Source organism: Convolutriloba macropyga, chromosome 15 (assembly GCF_964194025.1).
Source record: "Convolutriloba macropyga chromosome 15, txConMacr16.3, whole genome shotgun sequence".
NCBI classification, from domain to species: domain Eukaryota; kingdom Metazoa; phylum Xenacoelomorpha; order Acoela; family Convolutidae; genus Convolutriloba; species Convolutriloba macropyga.
Window position 1 is genome coordinate 47,606,444 of NC_134482.1, and position 24,646 is coordinate 47,631,089.

The 24,646-nt window shown below is 33.3% G+C and overlaps 1 protein-coding gene across 1 annotated transcript in view; it reads left to right on the top strand.

Annotated features, from left to right (window-relative positions):
- LOC142354613 (uncharacterized) overlaps nucleotides 1-24,646 on the top strand; it is a 105,499-nt gene that overhangs the window by 46,605 nt on the left and 34,248 nt on the right. The window contains exons 5-6 of the mRNA XM_075406950.1: nucleotides 22,884-23,010; nucleotides 24,101-24,210. Of these exons, the coding sequence (XP_075263065.1) occupies nucleotides 22,884-23,010; nucleotides 24,101-24,210 (237 nt within the window). The remainder of the gene's footprint in view (nucleotides 1-22,883; nucleotides 23,011-24,100; nucleotides 24,211-24,646) is intronic.

Genomic DNA, 24,646 nt, shown 5'->3' on the forward strand with positions numbered 1-24,646 from the left:
GAAAAGGAACAGTCATTACATACGTAGACGATATTTTCATTCAAACAAACTCATACGAACTCATGTACGAAACACTTATAGAATACCACAAAGTATTGTTAAAAGAAAACTTAAAAGCAGCACCTGACAAAACATACTTCATGTTAAAGAAAGTTAAATTTCTTGGACACATATTTGAAAATAAAACAATAAAACCTCTCAGTTCACGAATAGACGGATTTCAAAAACTTGAACCTCCAAAAAGTATGAAAGCCTTACAAAGATATTTAGGAACAATAAACTTTCTTGCCAAATATGTTTATGGCATGCAGCAAATACTTCAACCATTTTATACTCTTTTACACAAAGAAACAGATTTCAAATGGACGAAAGAACATCAACAGATTTTTGAACAAATGAAAAAGACAATAACACATAACTTAGAATTAACAATGCCAGATACTACACAGCCATTCTACATTATAACAGACGCATCGAATACCGGAATTGGAGCAGCATTACTCCAACAACACCCTACTGAAAAGAAAATGAAACTAATATCAGCAAATTCTCGATTGTTCACACCTATCGAAATGCGACTTTCTACACTAATAAGAGAATGCTCTGCAATAATTTTTGCATTAACAGAATATGAATTCCTACTAACAGGATCGAAGCATCCTATTGTATTATTTACAGATCATAAACCGATCATCTACCTATTTACACAGAAAAATAAACCAAATCACAGAGTTTACAGATTCCAGTTAATACTGATGAAATTCCCAAACTTACACATAATCTGGACAGAAGGAAAAAATCTAGCACTCCCAGACCTGTTAAGCAGAACAATAGACGAAGAACATTTTACAAAAACAAGGGATATAACAGTAGAATTACCAGAAAACATAAAATTCTTCTTTGCAAAAACACCGTTTACAAATAACCTCTAATGCAAATACAGCGTTTGCAATAATCCGAATGATGAGAATACAGACCGAACACATTACCCAGTATTAGCAAATATACATAATAATTACTTTGAGATCAACATAGACAAAAATACATATAACCCGATCTCATACGAGAAATACAATACAGAAACAAAAACAAACCTAATACCAAAATACAAACCAAAAATAAAAGATTGGCAATCACCAACAATAGAAAAAGACGATCTTATTATTAACAAGAACCAAAAAGGACCGTACACACTTCATCACGACGATGATTACCTCAGACTGATCAATGTCATAAAACAAAATTCAGGATACGAAAATGCAAAAATATCAGATATCCTCTATGACGAAAAAACAAAAATAACAGAACAACTTATTAAAGAAACACAAATATTAGATCCTGTACTACACAGAGTGAAAATGTGGAAAAAACACAATACTAAACCACACTCAGTAACATTGGAGATCCGTGGCAACAAAGGATTATTTGCTTACTTTCGGAAATATAAATCAATAATAATTGACGAAACAACAGAATTAATAAAAATTATAATAAATGTTCACAAAAAGTCATTACAACGAATTTGCTTACCATTAACATTATTGCTATGCGTATTTTACGAAAATCATTGCATAGATCTAGTAGGTCATACAGGACTCGAAAAAACAAAACGAAATATAATGGAAAAATTTTACTTCCCGAACCTCACAACATGGATAAAAATCCTTATTGCAGACTGTATCCCATGCCAAACAAACAAGGTATTCGCCAACACAAAAATAAAAAGTAAACAAGAACAATTAGCACCAACGAAAAAGTATTTTAATGAAATGATAATGATAGACACAAAAGGACCGATCTACCCTACATCAGAAGGAAACAACTATATATTCGTTATAGTTGACGCATTTTCTCACTATGTAACAATAATGTGTGCACCGAAAAATACAGCACACTATGCATTTACCGCATTATTCGAGCATTGGTTCATGAAATTCGGACTACCCGATGAAATACGATCTGATAATGGATCCGAATACATTAATACAGAGCTAACACACTTATGTAATTACTTCGAAATCAAATTTAAACCAAGTACAACATATGCACCTTGGACTAACGGTCTAGTAGAAGGAACAAATAGAATAATTGGACAATTTATAAGAACATTGCTGAACGAAAAATATAACAATTGGTCACGAAAAGCAAAATTTTTCCCTTATGCTTACAACACGCAATATCAAACACGACTTGGAATGTCACCATATGAAGTTGTTTTTAATCAAAAACCAAGACAACCAACAAAGATTAAACTCGGAACAACAACAGATGAAATGGGCAACTGTAACCCATCAGATACAAGTGCATGTAACAAACAACCTACACATACACATTTAGAAAAACAATTTAATCACCCGAAAATTGCGAAATTACAGAAAGGAACATTCGCAAAATGGTTTTTAGATAAAGAAAAACACTATAATGATACATATCAAAGAATAACAAAGATTCTACAGAACAGAAAGAAACTAACAGATGAGATGAACATTCGATTTCGCACAGCGAAACCACTTGAAAAGAATACATTCGTATTACTTACGAATCAACAACAAATTGAAGGAGTATCGAAAAAACTACTACCACTGAAAACAGGACCATACATCATTATCGACAAACCAACAGATACAACTTACATCTTAAAAAATAATAATAAAGAACAAATAACAATACATAGAAATCACATTGTACCCTACTACCCGAAAGAAAAACATATCAAATTAGAACTACAAAATTACTTATTAACAAACGAAATACCAACATTAAAACAACCAAATTCACATACAGATGAAAATAAAATAAATAAAAATAATAACCATACAGAACCAAAACATACACACAAATACAACCTTCGCAAAAGAAAGGTCACAATGACAAAATAATAAACAATCCGAAACAAAAATAATAATAATAATAATAATGACTAAATAATAATAATATATAAATAATATGAACATATAAATACATATTATAAATAGTGATATAAAAAATAAGTATACAGTTAAATATGTATGAATAAATATATTAACACATATTAACACATATTAATATGTATATCATCCAATTACACGCTTATAATAATATACATATAACTCACTATGATAACTTATAAGTTATTCTATTCAATGGACAGACATTGCAAAAGTTATAACGCATATTAAAAAATATCAAAATGAAACCTGTATTTTTAATACACCTAACCCTATTCATTCCCTACTCTCGAATGCCAGTACTCCTACTAATAAAATATCCAGTATTTCCCTGTAACACACATCCTAACCCTAACCCGTGTGTATTTCTCCGTATATGTTCCCCCGAATAAACAAAACGAAATGTACTTACGTTAGTGAACAAACATTTTCAACTAACAAAAGAACATTATATTAAAATTAGAACAAAAATTAATAAAACGTTAATATATCAAAACATCAAATACATATATAAAAACATCGAAAGGAATTAAAAGCAAACATCAATATAAAAATAAATAACACATGACGACTAAAAACCTTCATTATTCTTCAGAACCTTCACTTTTCTTCACTACATCTCCTTCATTAAATAACTTTCTTCACTTCTTCCTTCACATATTCATCACAACTCTTCTTCCTCCATCTCATCAACAGCAATTCCGTCACAGCAATCCAATCACAGCAACCGCCTCAGAAGCAATCCCATTTCCTCATCTATAGTGAATACACCAACAATAATAGTAACACAAAATAAATAAAACAAATAATACAAATAACAAATGGTATAAAACAAACTGATATTGATACTAGCCCCTGAACCTCTCACGTTAAGTTTAACAGAAAGGTAATTTTCATATAAACAATTCAAGCAAATAACAACAAAAACAAAAACAAAAAGGTATTGATGTTCACAGGTTTAGAACTGGAATAGACGTTATTGAAGTTAAATTGAAGTAAAACATAAACAATCAATCAAAACATTCAAAATTCAAGTAACAAATAAGTTCAAATAATAAAATATAAAAAATTCCACGATTGATAAACTCGCGGAATGGAATAGATATTTTGTAGAAATTGATAAATCGCAATAGTACATACACAATATAAAAATGGAAAATATATAACACGCACATAACAAGTTAACACAAAACACTAATATTAAAACAGGTCAAATACGAAATACAATGAACATAAATACTAAAATAAGGAGTTGAAACAAAGTACAAAGGATAACATCTTCCGAACTCATTACTGATAATAACAAACAAAATATAAGAAAAGGAGTAACTTCCTCTTTTCACATCAAAGTAAAAATAAACGTGAAGTAATAACAACACAATATGGAAACATAACCATGATGTTGAATTCATCACCGTGTAATTTGTTGAATTCATCTCTGTGTAACAATAAATCTGTAGTAACAAATAAATAATTAAACGTTCCAGACAGTAACAGTCCACGATGAAACACCACCTCATCTAAAACACAGATCCAGACATTAAACAACAACATTTAGTTCAGATTTGAACTGGATTAAAAAAAAATTTTGTTCAACTTTGAATATCATTCGGTCAGACGACCTTCGGCTAAATAGATATGACACTTAAACAAGACTATACGTCATAAACTAAACTACGTCATTAACAAAAACGGACGTTAAGAATACGGACGTTATTATAACAAACGTAATTAGTAGCATTTGTAAAATGCCAACCTCATTAGTATTACCATTAAAGAAATACATCGATTACTACAAATATGTAGAGAGATCATTAACAGAAGAAAAAAGGCACAAAGTGATATGTTCAAAACGGACATAAGAGACTTGAAACATACCCCTGCAGACTCAACCAGTAACAAATTAGAAAATGTCAACCCAATTAACATTTACAACCATTACAAAATGGTAATTACGAAATAGATCTGACACAGATCACAGAACATGCTGAAGTAGACACTTCAGTACTAATCACTACCAAAACCTAACGTCATACCATCCCCAACGTCATACCATCCCCAACTTGCACCATCCAATTAGACCATCTTACGAAATTGACGCAAATTAGCAGACCAAGAAGTTGGCACCAACTAGATGGCACCGACTATAATGGCACCATCACTAATCATCAACTTGAAAGCTAATTGCTAGAAAAGAAGTAACAATTTAACAAATAACAAAATGGCAAATAAATGGCACCAACTTGATGGCACCAACAAATCTTTAAAGAGACCCTTAAACTTACCAATATCGTAACCGAAGATACTAATTACCAACCAACATAATCATAAACACCAACTAATTATAAGAAGAAAGAATGGTAACAACAAAGCTAAAAGAATCTAAAAAAGTACTCAAAAATCAAAAAAGACCTATCCAAAAGCTAACAAGACCCAGTAATTGACAATTCAAGAACCAAAAACGAAAAACGGAAGATATGCAAATGTCACAAACATTGTAGAGAACAAGAAACAAGAGAGTAAAAATCACAATTCCAATTTTGTCGTGTGCAAACAACTTCTCTCCGAAAATTGAAAAATTCTCTAAAAATCAGCTAAGCTGAAAACTCTAAAAAATTCTAATACAATTCAACTCAGTTGACGAGTAACTCTAACTTCAATCATAGTTTCAGTAAAAATCTCTGAAAATATTCTCACAGATTCATTTTTCTATCTTCAAAATATTTTGTCAACCTTTCCTCAATCATCTCTCTGAAAATCAAAACTGCAATAACTATTCCCAGTGAAAGAATATCAACATCTTTCACATTTTTATCAACCGTTCACAACACAGTTCTACAATCGCAGGTAAACTGAACTATCTTAATTTTATATCAGAAAGATTGATACATCATTACAACTATCATTGTAATGAAACCCCACCCATGTTGTCAGTATCAGAATTTCTAAATTCTCTTAATAAAAACCAACTTGTAATCAAAATTGCCATACAAACAAACGAGTTTACAGATATTGAATACCCAACTGGTAGTCATCTACATTTTGACGACGATTACGTTGTACTAACAAACTGCAAAATTTCACCAAAAAACTATCTCTTCATATTTGAAGGTGTAACAAAAACAAAAGAAGAAATAAAACTCTTTTGGGGAGAACACCATTTTGGTATACTTAAGTATACATTACCTTGTTCAGAAACAGTAACAGAATTCGAAACATTAAAACAACAGATAACACAAACAAAGTGTGTTGATTTAAATCAACTAAAAACAGTTTTTATCGCAGTTTGCAAGAAAGAAGCTATATTCCTCGCTGATGACAGAACAAAGAAATAACATGATACCTCTTATTGTTATAATATTATACAAATCAACGTAACAGAAATTTCGTAGTGCGGCACCGTTTAGTGTCAGTTACAATAGTAAATAACTGTCACTATTCAGTGTAGCATTGTATCTGATTTACACAGTGAACAAACAGTGAACAAACTAATATAAGTTTCAACCATTGATTTCACAGAGGCACTAGTTGCAATATATATATTATTATCTAAAATACTATTTTTCTTAACGATCTTCTTAATACCATGTATAATAGTTGTTTCAACATACCTAGCAGTGGTAACCATTACTGAAGTTATTCGTAACCGTAGAGTTATATATGCTAGCCCACCAGTTCAATAAAAAATAAAAACATCACACCACCTAAACTCACACCACCTTATGCAGGACTTCCACTCAGACATATTTCACATTTGTAAATCAAATATTGACATTATTGAACTCGAAATATTCAAATTCATCAAAATAGCACTAATAATATACTTTTTCATACGAATGTGTTTAAGTTTAGCAGAATATTTTCTTAACCCATAAAAATTGATTCACTTCCAGATATAGAAGAATATATCTATCACACATTACATTCACAAAGATTCTACCTCCAAATAGGATTTCCCGAAAATACACCGTTATACGGTACTGTGATTATTTACCAACTACAGATACACACCGCAAATAGAGAAATTTGGATATCAAACCTAGGAGCACAAACACATACACCACAACAAGAATTTATACCAGTACTAATATTAGCACCACCATATATACACATACCACAACACGGACCTGAGACCGGCGCATAAACGCATAAAAGCATAAAAACAGCAAAAATTGCGTCGTCTAGCAATAATAACAGTAACAATAACTCCGAAAGACCACAACATAACGAAGTTACAGATCTAACAAATATACCAACCTCACCAGAAAATGAAGATACTGTAAGTATAGATACTGAAAATCCCTACACAGTACGACGAGAACGACCGGAAAGACGAGAACTTCTTAGAGCAAGACGTAGATCATCTCTATCCTTCCCCACACAAGAATCTACACTTGTTTCTTACGGTTCAACAGACATAGAATCTAATATCATTAGACCAATAGAAACAATAAATTCAGAACCACCAAGTAGAACAGGCCCACCCACACTACACAACTTTAGTATAAGCTCACCAAGCGAACACTCAAGTGTAAACACAGATCATACACCAACACCTTCTGAATTAAGAGCAAACCCTTTCCTACCCCCAACATTTCAACAAAGACAAGATTTCAACTTTGTGCAAGAACATTTCCGTGTACAACCATTGCAATCACCCAACAGTTCACTCTGGTCAGCAACATCCCCCCAATCAGCTAGTACAAGCACAACACCATTACGAACAAACCAAACATCATCCAACACATCTATAAGCATACCCAGAGTTGACATCCCAAACTCCCTACAACCACCTAGAAATACAGCACTATCTCCAGCATCATTCATACCCGAAATTAGATTACCATCCAGCCATCCCGGAAGAACTAGATCAACCCCCATACTCAATCCTAACCCCCCAACAAAGAGCAGAACTAATGAACATACCTATCTATTCCCATTAGACCATAAAACTTGGAACCCACCTCCTCCTTTATACGGACCTACAAATCTTGGAGATACACTTACAAATTGGGCAAGAAATAGACTAACTAACACACTCAATCTCACAGCACGACAACGCAATTCAGCACTAGAAGTTCTAGCAACACCATCTCTCGAATTGAAATTTAACACTACAATCAAATATAACACTATATTTAACCACCCATTTCATGCAACAACACCTTCAATTGTAACAACCACAATACCAGCTCCCTTCATTTGTATAGACTTCGTATATAAATTTGACAGATATACAAAACAAACACTTGGATTCGCAACATTCTATAATCCACATACAGGATTGACATACACATGTCGCTTCAACTAAAAGCCATTATATGTATATTACTACTATTAATATTCTATATATGTATGAAAATAGAAACAAAACTTCAACATGAACAAAGACTTAAAGACAACGCAAAACATAGAATAAAAGACCTAATTAACGAACGAATGAATATACACATTGAACAACTTAAACAGAAAAACAAAACACGAAATGGAACAAATACCTTCACAAACAAGTTTAAACACATTAATGAATATAAATATTATATTAAAACCGACAATATAACAAATTTAAACGATACAGATTATGAAGCCATGTGGGAAACAGCTATAGACCAATGGACAAGAAACTGGAATTTCTACACAGAAAGACTAACAGATGGCATTCTAAATAAATTTAACTTGAATAACAAACGACAGAAACGACAAACAAATATAGATTTTATTGAATTAACAGGACAGAACATTAATGGTTCCGCAACAGGACCACAGGATATATTCATAGAACATTACGACTGTGATGCAGAAGAAATCACAAACGTAAAATACTACGAACTAAATAAAATCAGCACATGTAAATTCAAACCACTCGATCTTGATATGACAAAGACAGAAGTACAACTTTTATCAAAAGCACAAGCAGTAGAAATCAAAGCATACGCAGTTGCAGGAACAATCAAAGAACGTGTAGAATGGTGTTCACAACACACCAACTACATCAGAGCAAATAGACCTAGCTATTACGTTTCCGACGCACAACGAACAAAAATATTAGATGCAGACGAAGTTCGTAACGAACTCGCTAGAATAAACCTACTAAAGAACACACAATATAAACCTACAAGATACAACATATCATTCAACTTTATTGCAAATCCACCATTACAGAAAAAGATCGAAGATCTACAAGGCAGAATACAATTCGATATGAACATTCCACTAGTACCACCATACGGACGAATTGTATACGACTACACAAACCCACTTTGGATACCTAGCGCAATTAAAAACGCACAGTCTAACTGTATGAAAGGACCACGTAAACAGAACAGAATAGACATCTTAGATTGGACACTCGAAATTCGAGAAGTCTCACTAATATTAAATTTAGATACCGAAGAAATATCATACATGGGAACAAAATTACCATGTGATCTTCGCAAGGGAGAATGTTTACCCACACCACTAACAAAAGCAACAATTGTGTGGGAACCACAAACACACTGTCAACTATTCGAACTAATACGATTTGACGCATATATGGTAAAATATCAAGATAGATATTGGATAGAAACAAATGCAGAATGGACCACAGTCCAACAACCAGACATTACAAAGAAAATAAAATTAAATCAAACAGACACAATAGCAACACGATTCGAAGTATACCCACTAGTCGAACGTGAATGCGGTTCACCACAACCACTACACAAAACAGAATACGACGATATATACATAATATATGAATATGGATTTGACATGCACACAGGACAAAAAGTAACAAAGAAAAAAGACAAATTTGACGATGAAAAGTTTATTAAAATAAAACCAGAACAAATAATATCGGAAAGAACACGATACGAAGACAAAGAAAACCAACAATACTATTATGGTTTTGTAAACGAAGAAACTCACCTTAATATGAAAATGGACCTATATATGAGTAACATTTATTCTAGAATTAGCTTACAAGCAATAGAATTCTATTCACAAATTTGCGAACAAACTCGAAACCTCAGACAATTAACATTGACTCAAGTACAAAAGAACACTCCACTCTTAGGATACATTCTTACTGGAGACAGATCCATTTTTGTGAAACAAGAAGGCGTAAACGTCATGAAAATGTATAAATGTGCGAAGAAATCGTCACCTCTTTATGTACCACAAACACGCGAATGTTATGATAAAATTCCTATTCTATACAAGAACAGAGTACAATATGTACATCAACTAACAAGACAAACATACTTATGGGCAAAAACAGTACCCTGTTCACATAGTAACTTTGATCAACTCATCTCAATAGACACTGAAGGAACAGCACGATATAGAGTAACACCTTACCCAGTAAAAGTAGAAACAATATTGAACACTATATCACCAGAGGAAATAGTTTTAGATAACATGTTTAGTAAAGCAAGTTTAATAGAAAGTGGCATTTATAGTAAAGAACAACTAATACAAGAACGTAAAAGAGATCTACTCCACGAATATATGAGAGATCGTGAAAAACCACTACAAGAAGCTACATCAGCAAATGCACAAAAACTATTAGAGCTTGAACAACTTGGACTTTTACAAACATACAAAAATTATGAACAGTCCTTAAAATGGCTAAAAGATCTTAACATAAATGGATATAACTTCCAAATAGATCAACCAAGCGTAAATTGGAAAGAAATTTTTGATGGAGAATGGCTCAAAGACCAAATACTATCAATATTTGGTTGGCCATGGTATATCCTTGAAAAGATGGCAATAATATACGCAATGATCAGCATGATATTATTTATAACTAACCTCGTAATTAAATTTTACAACGCTTTCGCAATCCATAAAGCGATTGGTAAACAAGCAAGTATTACTAAAATACTACTAACAGGAATATTTGGTATATTCTCACAAACTTTAACACAACTAGTTGCACAGATACAAGAAGATGACACTAGTCATGATAGCCAGGATAGTGATAACAACTACTCACACTATGCTAAACACAATAAACATAATAAAAATAGGAAACACACTTTCCGCCGTCATTCATCCGACGTTACTCATTTAACACATAACGAGAACAATCCACCAGAACAAACATATATTGACACAAACTACAAACATTATAATACAACCATTCGTAGAACAGATCAAGGACTAGAATTGAGAACACTAGAATCCCCACCTAAGAAACAAAAACCACCACTACCAGAACGGAAATACAAGCAACCTGAACCCTTAAAAATCGAGCCCCTTGAAACAATAACTGAAAACAAAATGACTGCCTTACCTCCACAACTCATTACCCCTCCACCAGCGTATCAATGTTTAGGAAATAACATACCAGTGAGTACAACACACAATTCACCCCCCCATGTGTCACCAACCCCAAGTGCACCCAATATACAACAAACTTCTACATTTCACGGAACATCATATGAAACACAATTAGGAATCAATAAGACAACACCGTATGAAATACCACAACCGTCACAAATAAAAACTCAAAATAATCTCATCCCATCAGTGAAGCTTATAGAAATACAAAATCCACCGCCAATTGATTTCACCCAATTAAAACTAGCAGCAAATAAAATGAATAACCGCAGCCATAGTTTAGACATATTGAACGATGACGATCAACCACACACGAATGAAGTCACATATTTCGACACTCATTCAGCAACTACATATGAAGTGTAACGGTGAATATTGCTAAGAACAACTAACACACTATTAGCCAACACACTTTCATATTATCTAACTTTGTACGAAAACTATCATACTATCTAATTTTGTAAGACTACTATCTAATTTTGTACGAAAACTTCACACTTACCGAGTATGTCCAACGACAAATACAACAGTAACACTGAATTGTTGACAATAGTAACGATATTAACGATAATAGACAACAAACAAATTCGTAACAATAAGAACACATCTAACATTGTAAATCAGTAACAATTTGTAAAATTGTATAGTAACACTGTTCAGTAATAACAAATGTAAATGAATAACATATTAATTGCAATTTTAGCTAACCATTAATAATGGCACATAAGATGGACTTCGAGTACGAATCTGCATACAGAGCGGATTCGCCCCTCAGCTACGACGTTGAGGAGGGCGAACTCAGCTCTGGATCTGGACGTTCCTCACCAGGAACAGTTCGCGATAACGCCTCTACATGTAGTACACAAACCGACGATCGAATAACAACCATGCGAGTTGAGATCGATGGAGACACCAACGATCAACAGACACAGACCTCACTACAACCAACGCCAAAGGAAATTGCACAAATGATCAAGGAAAAGGTAACTCATAAACGATTAACAAGTCAAAATAACAATCAGGAAGCGTTTTCGAATAGAACACCGAACAATTCGAACGAACAAGGAACTAGTACACACGTACATAGTTATCAACATACCAGACCTAGTAACAATGGTAATAAAAACATACAAACGGTATACCAACCGAATACAGAGTTTCAATCGCCACCACTTCCTAACTATCCTCCACCAGTGCGACCACCCCCTCCTACAGATCGTGTATATGAACGAACAATATATAACAATCAACAGTTTACATCTCACAAATCTTTTATACGACCACATAATTTGAGATTTCCTTACGCGATAACACCACGAAGTAATAATCATAAATCGTTCTTTCATCAATCAACGAACGAACAGTCACCAACAGCCACAGTGATGGAAACCATTTGGTTCCAGGATAACGATCCTAGATTATTAACAAACCCTCACAGCAGTAACTATAACCCCCTTCTTAGTTACAGAAATCGGTCTAATATGCCATTCGACTCCCGCGATTATTGTTTTATAATGGCTCCATTACATAACTTAAAAGACCGCATATCAGAGTATTTTCCCCCACTACCCTCCGAAAATACAAATACTGTCAAACGCAGTACCAAGAACATGGGAAGAGATAAACTACACCAAACATGCTATCCAGTACTTAAACAATTCTATAGTCTTACAGAACGATTTCTGTACGACTATGATTATGAGTTTAAACTGCCAATCGTATGCACATTTGACCTTCTCGTTGCAAAGGCATCCCAAGATCTTTCTGCCTACAGCGTTTTTGACCACCAAATTTTCCAGCTTAGTTTTAACTTTCTACACCCAACGGCTAAAGATGTACAGAACAATAACTACAGAGTTCACGAGACTAAACTTGTTCATAACCTCATTTACTACACATTTCTACGAGACAAAAATAAAAACACAACAAAAAGTTATATTCATATCAACGACCAACTTACGTCACCATACTTCCTGAATTACGGATATAAGTTAAAATGGGAACACACTGTAGGAACACTCCGAAACTTCGATCCCGTAAAGAACTATTATATATTTCAACCAAACGAATTTCCCGAACGGCCACTGATAGTACCTATTGAAGCACTCGAACCGTGCGAAGAGTACCATACGTACCATCTTGAAGGCAGCGTAACAAATAGAGCTGTCATAAATCGTATCCAATTCAATAACGAACGTAAAACTTCAGACTTAGAAAAACAAATACGAAAATCGGTTAAAGCTTCTATAACAGAAGTCTCGCTGGACGAACTAACAAATCTGATCGCATTCTGTTTGGCAAAAGACGATCACTTCGTCAAAGAATATGAACAATATAATTCTCGAACGAATCATCCGAAACAAACTGAAAAGCTATAACAAACAAGGAGCTATAACAAACATATATGTAACAACTTTCCTCTATGTCGTAACACACAAATGTATTTAGTAACAATACATCCAACCATGGATGACTCAGCGCATATTTGTTTATTCCTTAACTCTTTTAGATAACCTTTCACTTTTAATATCCCCCATTTATACAACTCGTTATACCTTTGGTATAACACTGCAAGTGAAATAAAATATGATAAATTCCAAAAAATCCTTTTCTACTTTACCCCTCAATTAGTCATATGTATACATGTAAATATGCAAAGCCTTTCCATAGTTAGATGTATGCAATTTTGTAAATAGAATAGAAAAGACAATAAAAAGGAACATGATAGTTTTATGAGTAACACTAATACATGCAAAGAATAACACAATGTCTAAGCCAGACATGTATAATTTTCAAAACACTTTACATATACTTATTACTCATAACGAGTTAAGACATGCTCATTTAATTTACAAACAAACATATACTTTAGAGAAAAATGTACATTTAGACATGCAAACTTCAATTCATTGTACAAAAATGATTTTGTAACAAAATATAACAACATACATAACACTTAGTATTACACTTGTACCAAACAGATTGAAAAAATTTCTCAAATATTTTGAAATTCGAAAATTTCACAATCAATATTTAAAACTCGAAATATGCAACGTAACAATTCTGAACAAAAAACAAATATGTATCTTAAACAAAATAATCAATATGTATGCAAACATATATAGACACATGTAACCCATTCGTAACAACTAACATCTTATTTGTAACAATTACTAAATGCTTTTTCCTCAAAAAGGAAAATTCGGTTATTGGATATAAGCGCGCGGACAGACAACATTTTACATCATTTGAAGTACCCGTTAATGGAAATCAGACAATTGGGAAATTGAGTCATACCCATTACAATCTTTACAATACTAAGCACCTTTTAGGCATCATAACAAAATATACAGATACGAAAAGCGCAGTCATATAATTTGACGTTGTAGAAGTATAACAGAATCATTGTAAACAGACAGACATCAGAATAACTCTTGATCTCGGACAGATTCAAGAAGTAATACATGTTCATCTCAATTACAAAATCCAACATGGCCAAGAAAGCCACAAAAAGTCTACTACCCTCAATTTCTCCATGGAATTCCATAACAATAAACATTAAAACACAGGAGTTAACCAGGAAATCTACGTCATTGAAATCAAACGATTTCTAGATATGAACGGAACAAAATACATTCTTTTTCTTTTTCCCACCGGAAGGGATACTACGTAATAACAAAGAACATTTACATAGAGAAAAATAATAAACACTTTAACAGCTAACACATACAAATCAGGTAAGTCAGGTAAGTCACTGGACAACAGGAGCACCACATCCATCAACACTGGAGCGGCACAGAAGAATCTTCACCCACTGGAAGTGTGGTGGTGGAATAGATACTTTTGTGGTTGTTGATGTTCATCATTGCTATGTGGGCAACCTGTATCCAGGGATCTATTATCTGAAAACCACAACTACAAGGCAACACCTTCAGCCTAAAAAGAAGAAAACCCTTTCAGAAAGAATGAAGAGAAATTAAATCTACTATACAGTAAAGGAGACTTTCAAAAAACAAAAACTCTAAAACCCGGAAAGATGGAGTCAGTGTTGACTTCCAGCAAAAGGATTTATAAACTTATTTTATTTAATAAATAAATACTGAAATACTCAACCCTGATTGGTTGAAATTATGGAAATACCTTTCCCTTAAATGTTTATTTGTTATCCCCAGAGACAACAAGACAACTCTACCCTTCAGTCGGTACCAGTCAGACCTGATATAATAATAAAGTATATTTCTCTCTCTCTACTCCGCTCTTGTTTTGTATTGAGATATACGCTAGACTTTAGCATTGCGGCCGGTGCACTGTCTGCTGAAGCTCAGATAGAAGAGTAACAGACTAGAGGAATAGAACTTTAGTTAGTCAGGTAAGCCTTAAGATATACTATATTCTTGAGACTCCATAAGACAGAGTTAGAGTAACCTTCCTAGGTAACCCTACCTCAGCACACGTCTTAGAGCTCAACATCAAAGATACACGAGAAAATTGTTTGCAAAATTTTCAATTTGATAGCTGGGAAGACCAAATAGATTACGTTAATGTCACAGGATGATCGGTAAGAAACAAAATAGCAGTTGTCAGAGTTCCTCAACGTTTCCCGTTATTTTGAAGTTCTCAAATAAATTGCCAAAATATCAATAGCTCCAGCCGTCATAGGGCCAGTTTATTATCTCGATCGAAAGATAATTTGAAAATAAATTTTTCTCTGCAGCAAATGTAGGATAACGATATTAGCTCACCTGAGCAGTAAAATATTTAGCTCATCCTACATGTTTCAGATAAAATGTAAAAAAGCTATTTTTTTGGAAATCCTTCACCGCAGCAGCACCACAGATAAATGGGATTAAATTTTTTAAAAGACATAGAGACATAGACAAGACAAACGGAAAAGAAAACAAACTGGCGGTAGCGCAGGTTTCCTAACTTCCTTTTTTTAGAATTTACCCAGGAAATCGTTTGTTGGTCACTTTATCAAGAAATATTACATAACTCTACGTGGAAGTATGTTGATGATATTCAGTGAAGTGGTTTTTTTGAAATACTCTGATAAAGGGAAAGAAAAATAATGGGGAGGACGTTATTTTTAAAATTGGTTAATACACATGTTTTTTGGACATCTATTCCCCATTTGTCGTACTCGATTAGAATTGAGTACAGATTTTGGAGATTTCATGCTACTACAATTTCTAGATGATTTTGGGGAGCGAAATACAATTCTTATTTTGAATGCTCATTTTTGAAAGCGCACAGGATAACAAGAACACGTTAGGCAACTTGTCACGAATCGCAAAACTAAGTAAATGACTAGCTAACCTGCTAATAGGGATGAGCAGCAAAGATAAAACGAACCAAGATATGATTAGAAACAATTAAGTGAAACGATATGCAAAGAATTGTGAAATAGTTTGAAAAAATTTAAGGTTATAATAATCATTAAATTAAGACATCGAGTAAAATTGACTGCCCCAAAAAAATTATGAAATATGTATGAAATTTGTATGACACCAGTGGTTAACATCGTACGTAGTTATGGATGAAATCACTGCTCAATTGGGTCACAATTCATCAATGCAATCAAAAACCAGAAATTTTATAGAACGTCTTAAAATTGTTACAGATGAACAACTTCGTAACCTGTTTGGTTTTTTTTTAGTTTTGAGATCAACTATCACAAATTCTATCTGGTCGCTGCCAAGGAATAGCTTGACAGTTATCAAGACGTTTGATTATTACGTTATTGTTACGACTGAATTGTTTAAGCACACTATCAGTTTTACTGAGAATGCACCCGTAATTTGAACTAAAAAATTGTTTTCTTTTTTTATTTTTTTTAGATTTTTATTTGAGTTTTTTCTAAACAAATCAGTTTTTTTCTCTCTTGTCTTCCTAATGGAGAGCATTGTTGAAGTTGTTGTTCATGAATCGTTTATAAATTCTGCCTATGTAAAAATTGTAAAGAAAGAATATTTTTCAATATTTGAATCTTTTGATTAACTTCTACAGTTTATTTGAATCGCCAAAAAAGGGTTGACCAGTTCATCTAATGGGTAACAGTGATAACGATATCTAAACAACAATTAACAAAATATTGCGCTTTCAGTGCTTTATTGGATCTAAAATGCCGAAAATAACAAAAATTTTACCGCCGACAAACCCATCATGGGCCTGTTCTTCTCTTGTACAGCCATGTCTCAGCTACTAGCGAATAAAAAACTAACTTTGATTGCTAGGATTTTTTTTGATATGCAGTTAACCACTAGCTGTTCTAGCGATCTATTTTTAATACATTTATGGATTTTTTTCCGTTTAATTCCTGTCGTGGCTCAATCTTTTACAAACTTTTGATTTGAACTTCATTGTTTTTGTCCTTGTCTGGAAATTTTGCCTGCTTTCGATTTTATAGACATTCAAAGAAGGTTATCAATAAAATTTTTTGAACATACTTTAGTACTTGACCTGCTCTGTTTTTTTTGGTGGTTAAATTTTTTGTCTGCCGTTTTGAATTAGATAAACGAGAAAATTTGACAAGACCATTTTGAGTGTATAGCTGCGATTTTTTTTTGTTTCACTCCAAAATCAACCAAAACCGCGGAGGAAAACATATACTACTATTTAAAGGTCAATTTTGTGAGATTTTGATCACTTTCTCCCTCCCCATCATTTTTTTTGCCACCACTTACCCACCGAGGCTAGCCTGCCTAATTTTAAATTATCTACTGAAGAGGGGGGGGGGGGGGGGGGCTATAAGTGGCAAAAGGTGCGGAAAATTGCAAAAGGTGCGGTGAGTTATCTCGTGCGGTCAATTTTCTCTCACTGTATAACTAATCTCAATACATAAGGTTTATCAGACAAACACTATTAAATAAATAACAGTAAATGGATTCATATAGCCATAACAGTTATGCTTAATTACGCCGACAAAATGCTATAAATACCACAAATACCTTCTATCAATAAATTTTTGAGGGTCGCTGTCTGGAACCCCAACAAAACAAAATTAACAGTTTAAATGTCACACTTAATCCCAGGTCTTAACATTAATAAGTGAAATCAAACTCAATATTGGTCGCTAAATCATGAATTATCCTAAAATCTGTAATTTTTCTTTATAAAACTGGAAAAAAATCCTTGATAGATTAGTCCTGAACAGAATTCGGATCAACTTTAAGATACAGAGATAAATAAGAAACAATTTAAATGAAGAATTGAACACGATTCGCCAGGATGAAAATTTTTGATAATCATACAAGAAACAATTATGGTTTCATATAAGACACACAAAGCTCCTTAGTATGATCTTGCAATGATTAGTAGGAATCATATGTGATCTTCGAATGATTAATAGGAACCATATATGAATTTTTGTATTATTAGGAAGAACCTTGTACGTAAAATTTCTATAGTTGTTCAGATTCACCAACTAACACTAAGTTGCACTCCCAAGCAGCAATCATCTTCAAAGACAAAAATTATCGAAAGTTGCTATGTTGTGATAAAGAGAAAGAGTGTTTGTCTTTAACTTTAGTTTTTGGCTATCGGAGTATACTGTTATGATTTCATTGTTTGCAGAAATTAGAATTTAGGATGGATCTAATGAAAAAGAAAGAAAATGAGCTTTCCTTATTTTATTATTTAAAAGAAACTTACCCGCTTGATTTGAGACAAAAATGTATTTTTTTCTGCCTGATTACTTGATACTGAAATTTTGCGTACCTATATTTTTAAATTGTCCCCATTTGACTTAAAGGAAATGAAAATTTTGTATTGGTTATTTAGAGAAAAAGTGTAAGAAATTTTTCATGTTCCTGCTAAACTTTTTTTGATCATTTTTGTTTATTAGGAAGCTTTTATGATGTTACTATGATTGCAATGATTCCATAAAACCAGATTTGACTTGATATGATAACCAATAATTATATATGACATAGAATAAAACCTAATATTCTTCGATATTGTTCAGCCTTTTTTGGAAATTTTTAGTGCGTTCTTAGTTTCTGTTTGTACTGGAGAATTGCTTTGGAGCAAAAGAACTGAATTACTTTGATAAACTACGTTATTTCTTGACAAAAAGAAATTAATTTTCTACAAAATTACAACGTCACAAAATCATTGATTTTTGTTTTTTATTTTACTGCTCACCGTTGTTGTATAGTATTAAAGCATATAAAACTGAATTGAGCTCTCCGAAAAATTTCCGAGCTTGCGTCATTCTAACTTTATGCCAAATTATACTCTTACAGAACTGTTTACATAAAAAGACAACATTTTTACTGTTGATTAGCTCACGCATGGCAATATGAAACATTCTTTAACTGTAAAAATTACGATCAAATCGTTTGCCACAATTGTCTTTTGTTTTTTATTACTGGAATTCACGGCATTCGTTCAAAAATGATTCATGGTTCGTTGGATCTCATGGTCTCCGTTATGCTATCTATATTAGGATGGGTTGTCAATTAAACATATCGTCATCTTCGATAATAGCCAGGCTCACCTTGTCTTCAATGATCGTATCACATGAACATTTCAATTGCAAAATAGTCTACTACGAAGAGTAACAATTATGATCGCAAATAGAGTCTTTTGACATACAGGGGAACAACTGAAAATGGCGACTGAGAAAAAGTTTTCACTACTCCTGTACCAATAACTGATCAAAATACTCCTGTATCAAATAACTGATACAGTTCCACTGCCAATACTAAGTAACAAAAAATTGTTTATCGTTTCTGGATAACCAAAAAACGTTTGGAAACAAACAGGCACCGAAAAATTGATGGCTTTACCGGAACAACAATAAAAAAGTTCGACATGTGAACAAATCAAGATTCAACATGACAACTTGCCAAGTGCGTTTGATTTGAAAAATGAACTTCTAATTAAAGTTTACTTTTCGTTTCTTTAAAATTTAATTTTTTGTTTTCTAACGATAGCAGCGAATTTTGGTTAAAATTCTACATATAATTTATTGCTCTGTAAATATTTAATCCTTGTCCTTATACCATTAGTAAATACAAGTTCAAAAAAGTTTATCAATTCTAATTTATTCTGTAATCCGAAAATTGTTTCTTGTTTTCCCTTTTTTCAGGACTTCTTTTTGTAAATTGTGTTAATTGTGCGAAAAAATTTTATATCTTCGTTCGATTTGCACCTAAGTTTCAGAAATTATTGAACAATTCGGGACTATAAAAGGCCCGTGTTTGCTGTCTATGGCTGCTTTCCTTGTTTTGTACACAAATAAAAAATCTTTGAAGAAAAATTTTCAGGAGTTACAGGTTTTTGATGTTAAAATTTTTGCAGATGAGATTTCTGTTGTTCTATCAATTTTTTTTGCGCAAACGGCTCTAATTCATTGGTCTCTTTATCACTGATTTCTCTGGAGTGATGAGACGGGCGAGAATTGAAAAAAATTCCACCGAAAACACTATAAGACAAAAAAAGAGTGTTTTACGAACAAAAATCTTGCTGAAATAATACTATGTTATTGACTAAGTAAAATGATATTATAGCCGTAGCCAAATTGTTCACCAAAATTGCTTTTTATAGTTTGTTTTTGAAATTGATAGCCCAACTTCCCCCCCCCCCCCCCCCCACCCCAGTCTCCGTTTAGCGGTCCATATGCGGTTGTGTTATCAATTAACCATATCTCCAGGTCACCCGCAGCCCGCCCATTTTGCTCCAATGCTGCTAACACATGAACGTTTCAGACGTGAAAAATTCATCAAAAAGGAGGAAATATGCTCGCAAATAGGATCATTTGAGATAGAGGGAAATGGGGAGGGAAGGGGAGGGGGGGGGGGGGGGGTGAGATGAGGACAAGCAGCACTGTAAATACCCAGACACAAATTTATTATATTGTCCAATCAAGACATCCGGAAAAAATTCAGACAGATAAGCACCGATAAATGAATTGTCTTCACGAGACCAAACACAAATCAAATTGACATGAGAACTTTTCACGATTTAAATTTAGAATTGATTTAATTTGAATAAAAAATCTCTCTTTAAAATTAACTATAACCCTTTCGAACATAATTTGCTTTTAAAAACAGTAAATGTTGCATTAGTGAGGATTTGCAATCAGTTTTATCTTTTGCTGACAAGGAAATGAACAAAGACTCATTTTTTTCATGTTTGTTTTGTTTTGAAATCAATCCGTATGACAAGAAAAAAGAGAAAAATTGAGCCGGAAGAGGATTGAATTTCGAAAAATTTAGCTTAAATTTTCTTAAATGACTGAATGGTATAAATTTCGTGTTTTGCTGTTTGTAATACGAAGTTTGAAGCAATCACAGCACGTCCCATGAAGATCGATTCAATTAATCGATCGGAAATAATCGATCGTTTCAAAAACACTGTCCGAATTGATCATTTGCATGCTCAATTTTTGGCGTTTTTTGAAACTTCGATTACTTCAACTTTATGGGATGAACTATATTGTAAACGTGTGCATCTTTTTAAGGTAAAATTTTTGTTCAGCAGTTTTCGCGTTTTTCTTCTGGAACATTCTTTGACTTCTTGTGTGACTTTTTCACACTCGAGTTTCTCATTTTTGAGTGATAAAAAGTTTTTAATTTTTTTTTCCAGATCTAAGCTCTTATTCTGAATTAAAATTTGGTGCTTAGAAAAAAAGCGGCTGTGAGCGTTAGTCGATTTTTGTTTAGATTTTGAATAAAATCAGATGGCGTTGAAAATTAAACAATATGGAAGATGGTTCTGTCGTTTGAAAGGCTGCGTAGTAATACCACTTTGACAAATCTGCCCCTCTAGATGACATGACATTTAAATTCAGATTCTAATTGAGGCCTGATTTGCGTTCATTTGAAGACATTGCCCACAATTCAACGCTTTAGCCGGGAAAAAGTCCACACTCAGTTTGGTTTTTGATAAATTTTCAAATGCTGTGACTCGTTGTTACGCTGTCTTGGATACAGGGTGTCATGCACATTAGTGCATGCCCGAAAAACATTGGGTTTCTTCACATCGGCGATGTCATTAGGTCTCAGGTCAACACCCCTCCCCCCCCCCCAAATAATCATTTTGTTTAACAAACATTTGTTAATATCGATTCTTCTGACACAAGAGAAATTCTCCAAACTGTTTGCCTAAGATTGATTCGGATGCCAGAAAAATCAATGTATGATCAAGGTCATTAAGTGAGAAAAAGTGTTTGAAGAAATGAACCCAGCAGATCTTGGATCTTTTCTGTTTGTGCGCCACCTTCCTTTTCTGACGTTTCCTTCCTGACGTTTCCTTCCTTTTCACTCTGTCAACTCACTATTTTGTCCACATTTTTCCGAAGAATTTAGCCTGCAATATTTTTGTAATTCACCAGATAATTTATATCTGATTTTGAACCCGCTGACCTTATGTTAAATCCCTGGGCGAGACCGGATGGTTATCTTGTAAGATCTTACAAGATTCTTGCAAAACATGTTTATCTTTTTAAATCTTATAAGGCGAATGTTTATCTTTTAAGATTCTTGTAAGACGAATTGTTATCTTTTAAGATTTCGTCAGAAAATTGTGTAAGATCTTACAAGATAACCATTTGGAGTTGTCCCGAGATGGGAGTCTGATCCATTTTCGATCCCTTATCGATCAACCCTCCTTGTTGTTTTACAGAATGCGTGGAGGACTTCTGGGAGTTAAAATGTCCAGGTGTTGAGGAGTGCATGAAAGTGTACGAGTTCTGTGACGGAGTCTTTCAGTGTTCGGACGGGAGTGACGAAACTGTTTGCAATGAGGAGGGGTAAGTGTCCTAGTCGAAAGTTAATAGGAAATTCATAAAAATTTTGAAATTGATGGATTAATTATAAATATTTATAAACTATAAAATATTGCAAAATTTATAAAAACTTATAATTTTTTTATCAAACTATTTTTAATGTTTTTAAAAGTTTTTCTTAAATTCACGCTAATACTTGAAAACATAAATATGAAGCTTTTCGAGAATAATTGATAATTTAGAAATATTTTTAAATTTTGGAAAATCATGGATCATTTATAAATGTCTTTTATAATGATCTTTATAAATATCAACAAAGAAATAAGCGCTTTTTGAGAAGAGATTTAAGAGCAAATTATGAAAAAAATATTTTTAAAATTCTTTTTAGAATAGTGATTGTTGAATTCTCAGACCTACTGTTTCGACCCCAGTGTTTTTTATGATTCCCATCTTCGAAAAATTCAATTTTCGTTATATAGGGGGGGGGGGGGGGGTTGAGGCGTTTACCCTAAATGCCCGCTATGCTAGGTGGGGGGGGGGGGGGGGCAGAATAGATCCGAGTTTTCTACTAAAAGAAGCCCAATGCCATGACTCCAGCGTCTTTCGTGTTTATCATTGCTTGCTTAGCACTAAAATGAAAAAAAAATTGCTTCAAATTGTGGATAGCAAAAAATGACGTAAAAATTGGCAATTAAATTTAAAACAAAGATCCATGACTTTGATCATGTTATAACATGATCAAAGTCATGGATCTTTGTTTTAAATTTAATTTATGGAAATCAATAAATCTGATTTTGGAATATTGTTGACAAAAATGCCAATCTGGAAAGTTTGGTCAATAAAATTGCCTCGATAGAACTTGAAAAAGTTCAATTTCTTTTAAGATAACTCAAGGTTCGAAGATAAAGTCATCATTTTTGGGTTCATTTCGTCTTAATCATGAGCGCTACTAACTAAATTTTAAAAAATGTAGTTTGATAAAGTGAAATTTTTCACTTTTACCAAACTCTTACCAAATTTAGTTTGGTAAGAGTTCAAATAAACAAGCAAACAAACTAACAAACACCTGGCCCCAGCTGTTTGTTTGTTTGTTTGTTTATTTGTTTTTGTTTAGATGGCAATGTCCACAAGAGATGGCGTACTCTCCCTTCATTTACCAATGCAATAATACAGGCAGGTGCATTGAACTGGCATGGCTTGGGGATAACATGGACGACTGTGGAGGTAAGCTCTTGTTCTTTTCCCCCAGTCTTGTGCCCCCCCCCCCCAGTTTAGTGGGCACATATTATTTGCATCCCCCAGACGCACGTACCATATTTTTACAAAATGATTTACTAAGTAATGGCACGTGCTCTGTAATTGGGTGGTGCATATACGTATATATATGCGTATTTGGAGGGGGGGGGGGGGGGGGGAACAAACGAAGAAGATTACTTCTTCTAATTTAGTTTAGCACTAAAGTTTTTTACAATTCGAAAAATTTAGAATGAACTGGTTTAAGTTTATTGGAAACTGAGTTTTCGCGATTGTTTTTGGTATTTTATTTCGAAAATTTGACGAATACGGAATTTTAAATCTGCAATTTCTGTTTTTTTTGAAGGCTCATTTTAAGCCTTTCGAACTTGATGAATGAAGAATGAAGCAATATCACTAATTAAAA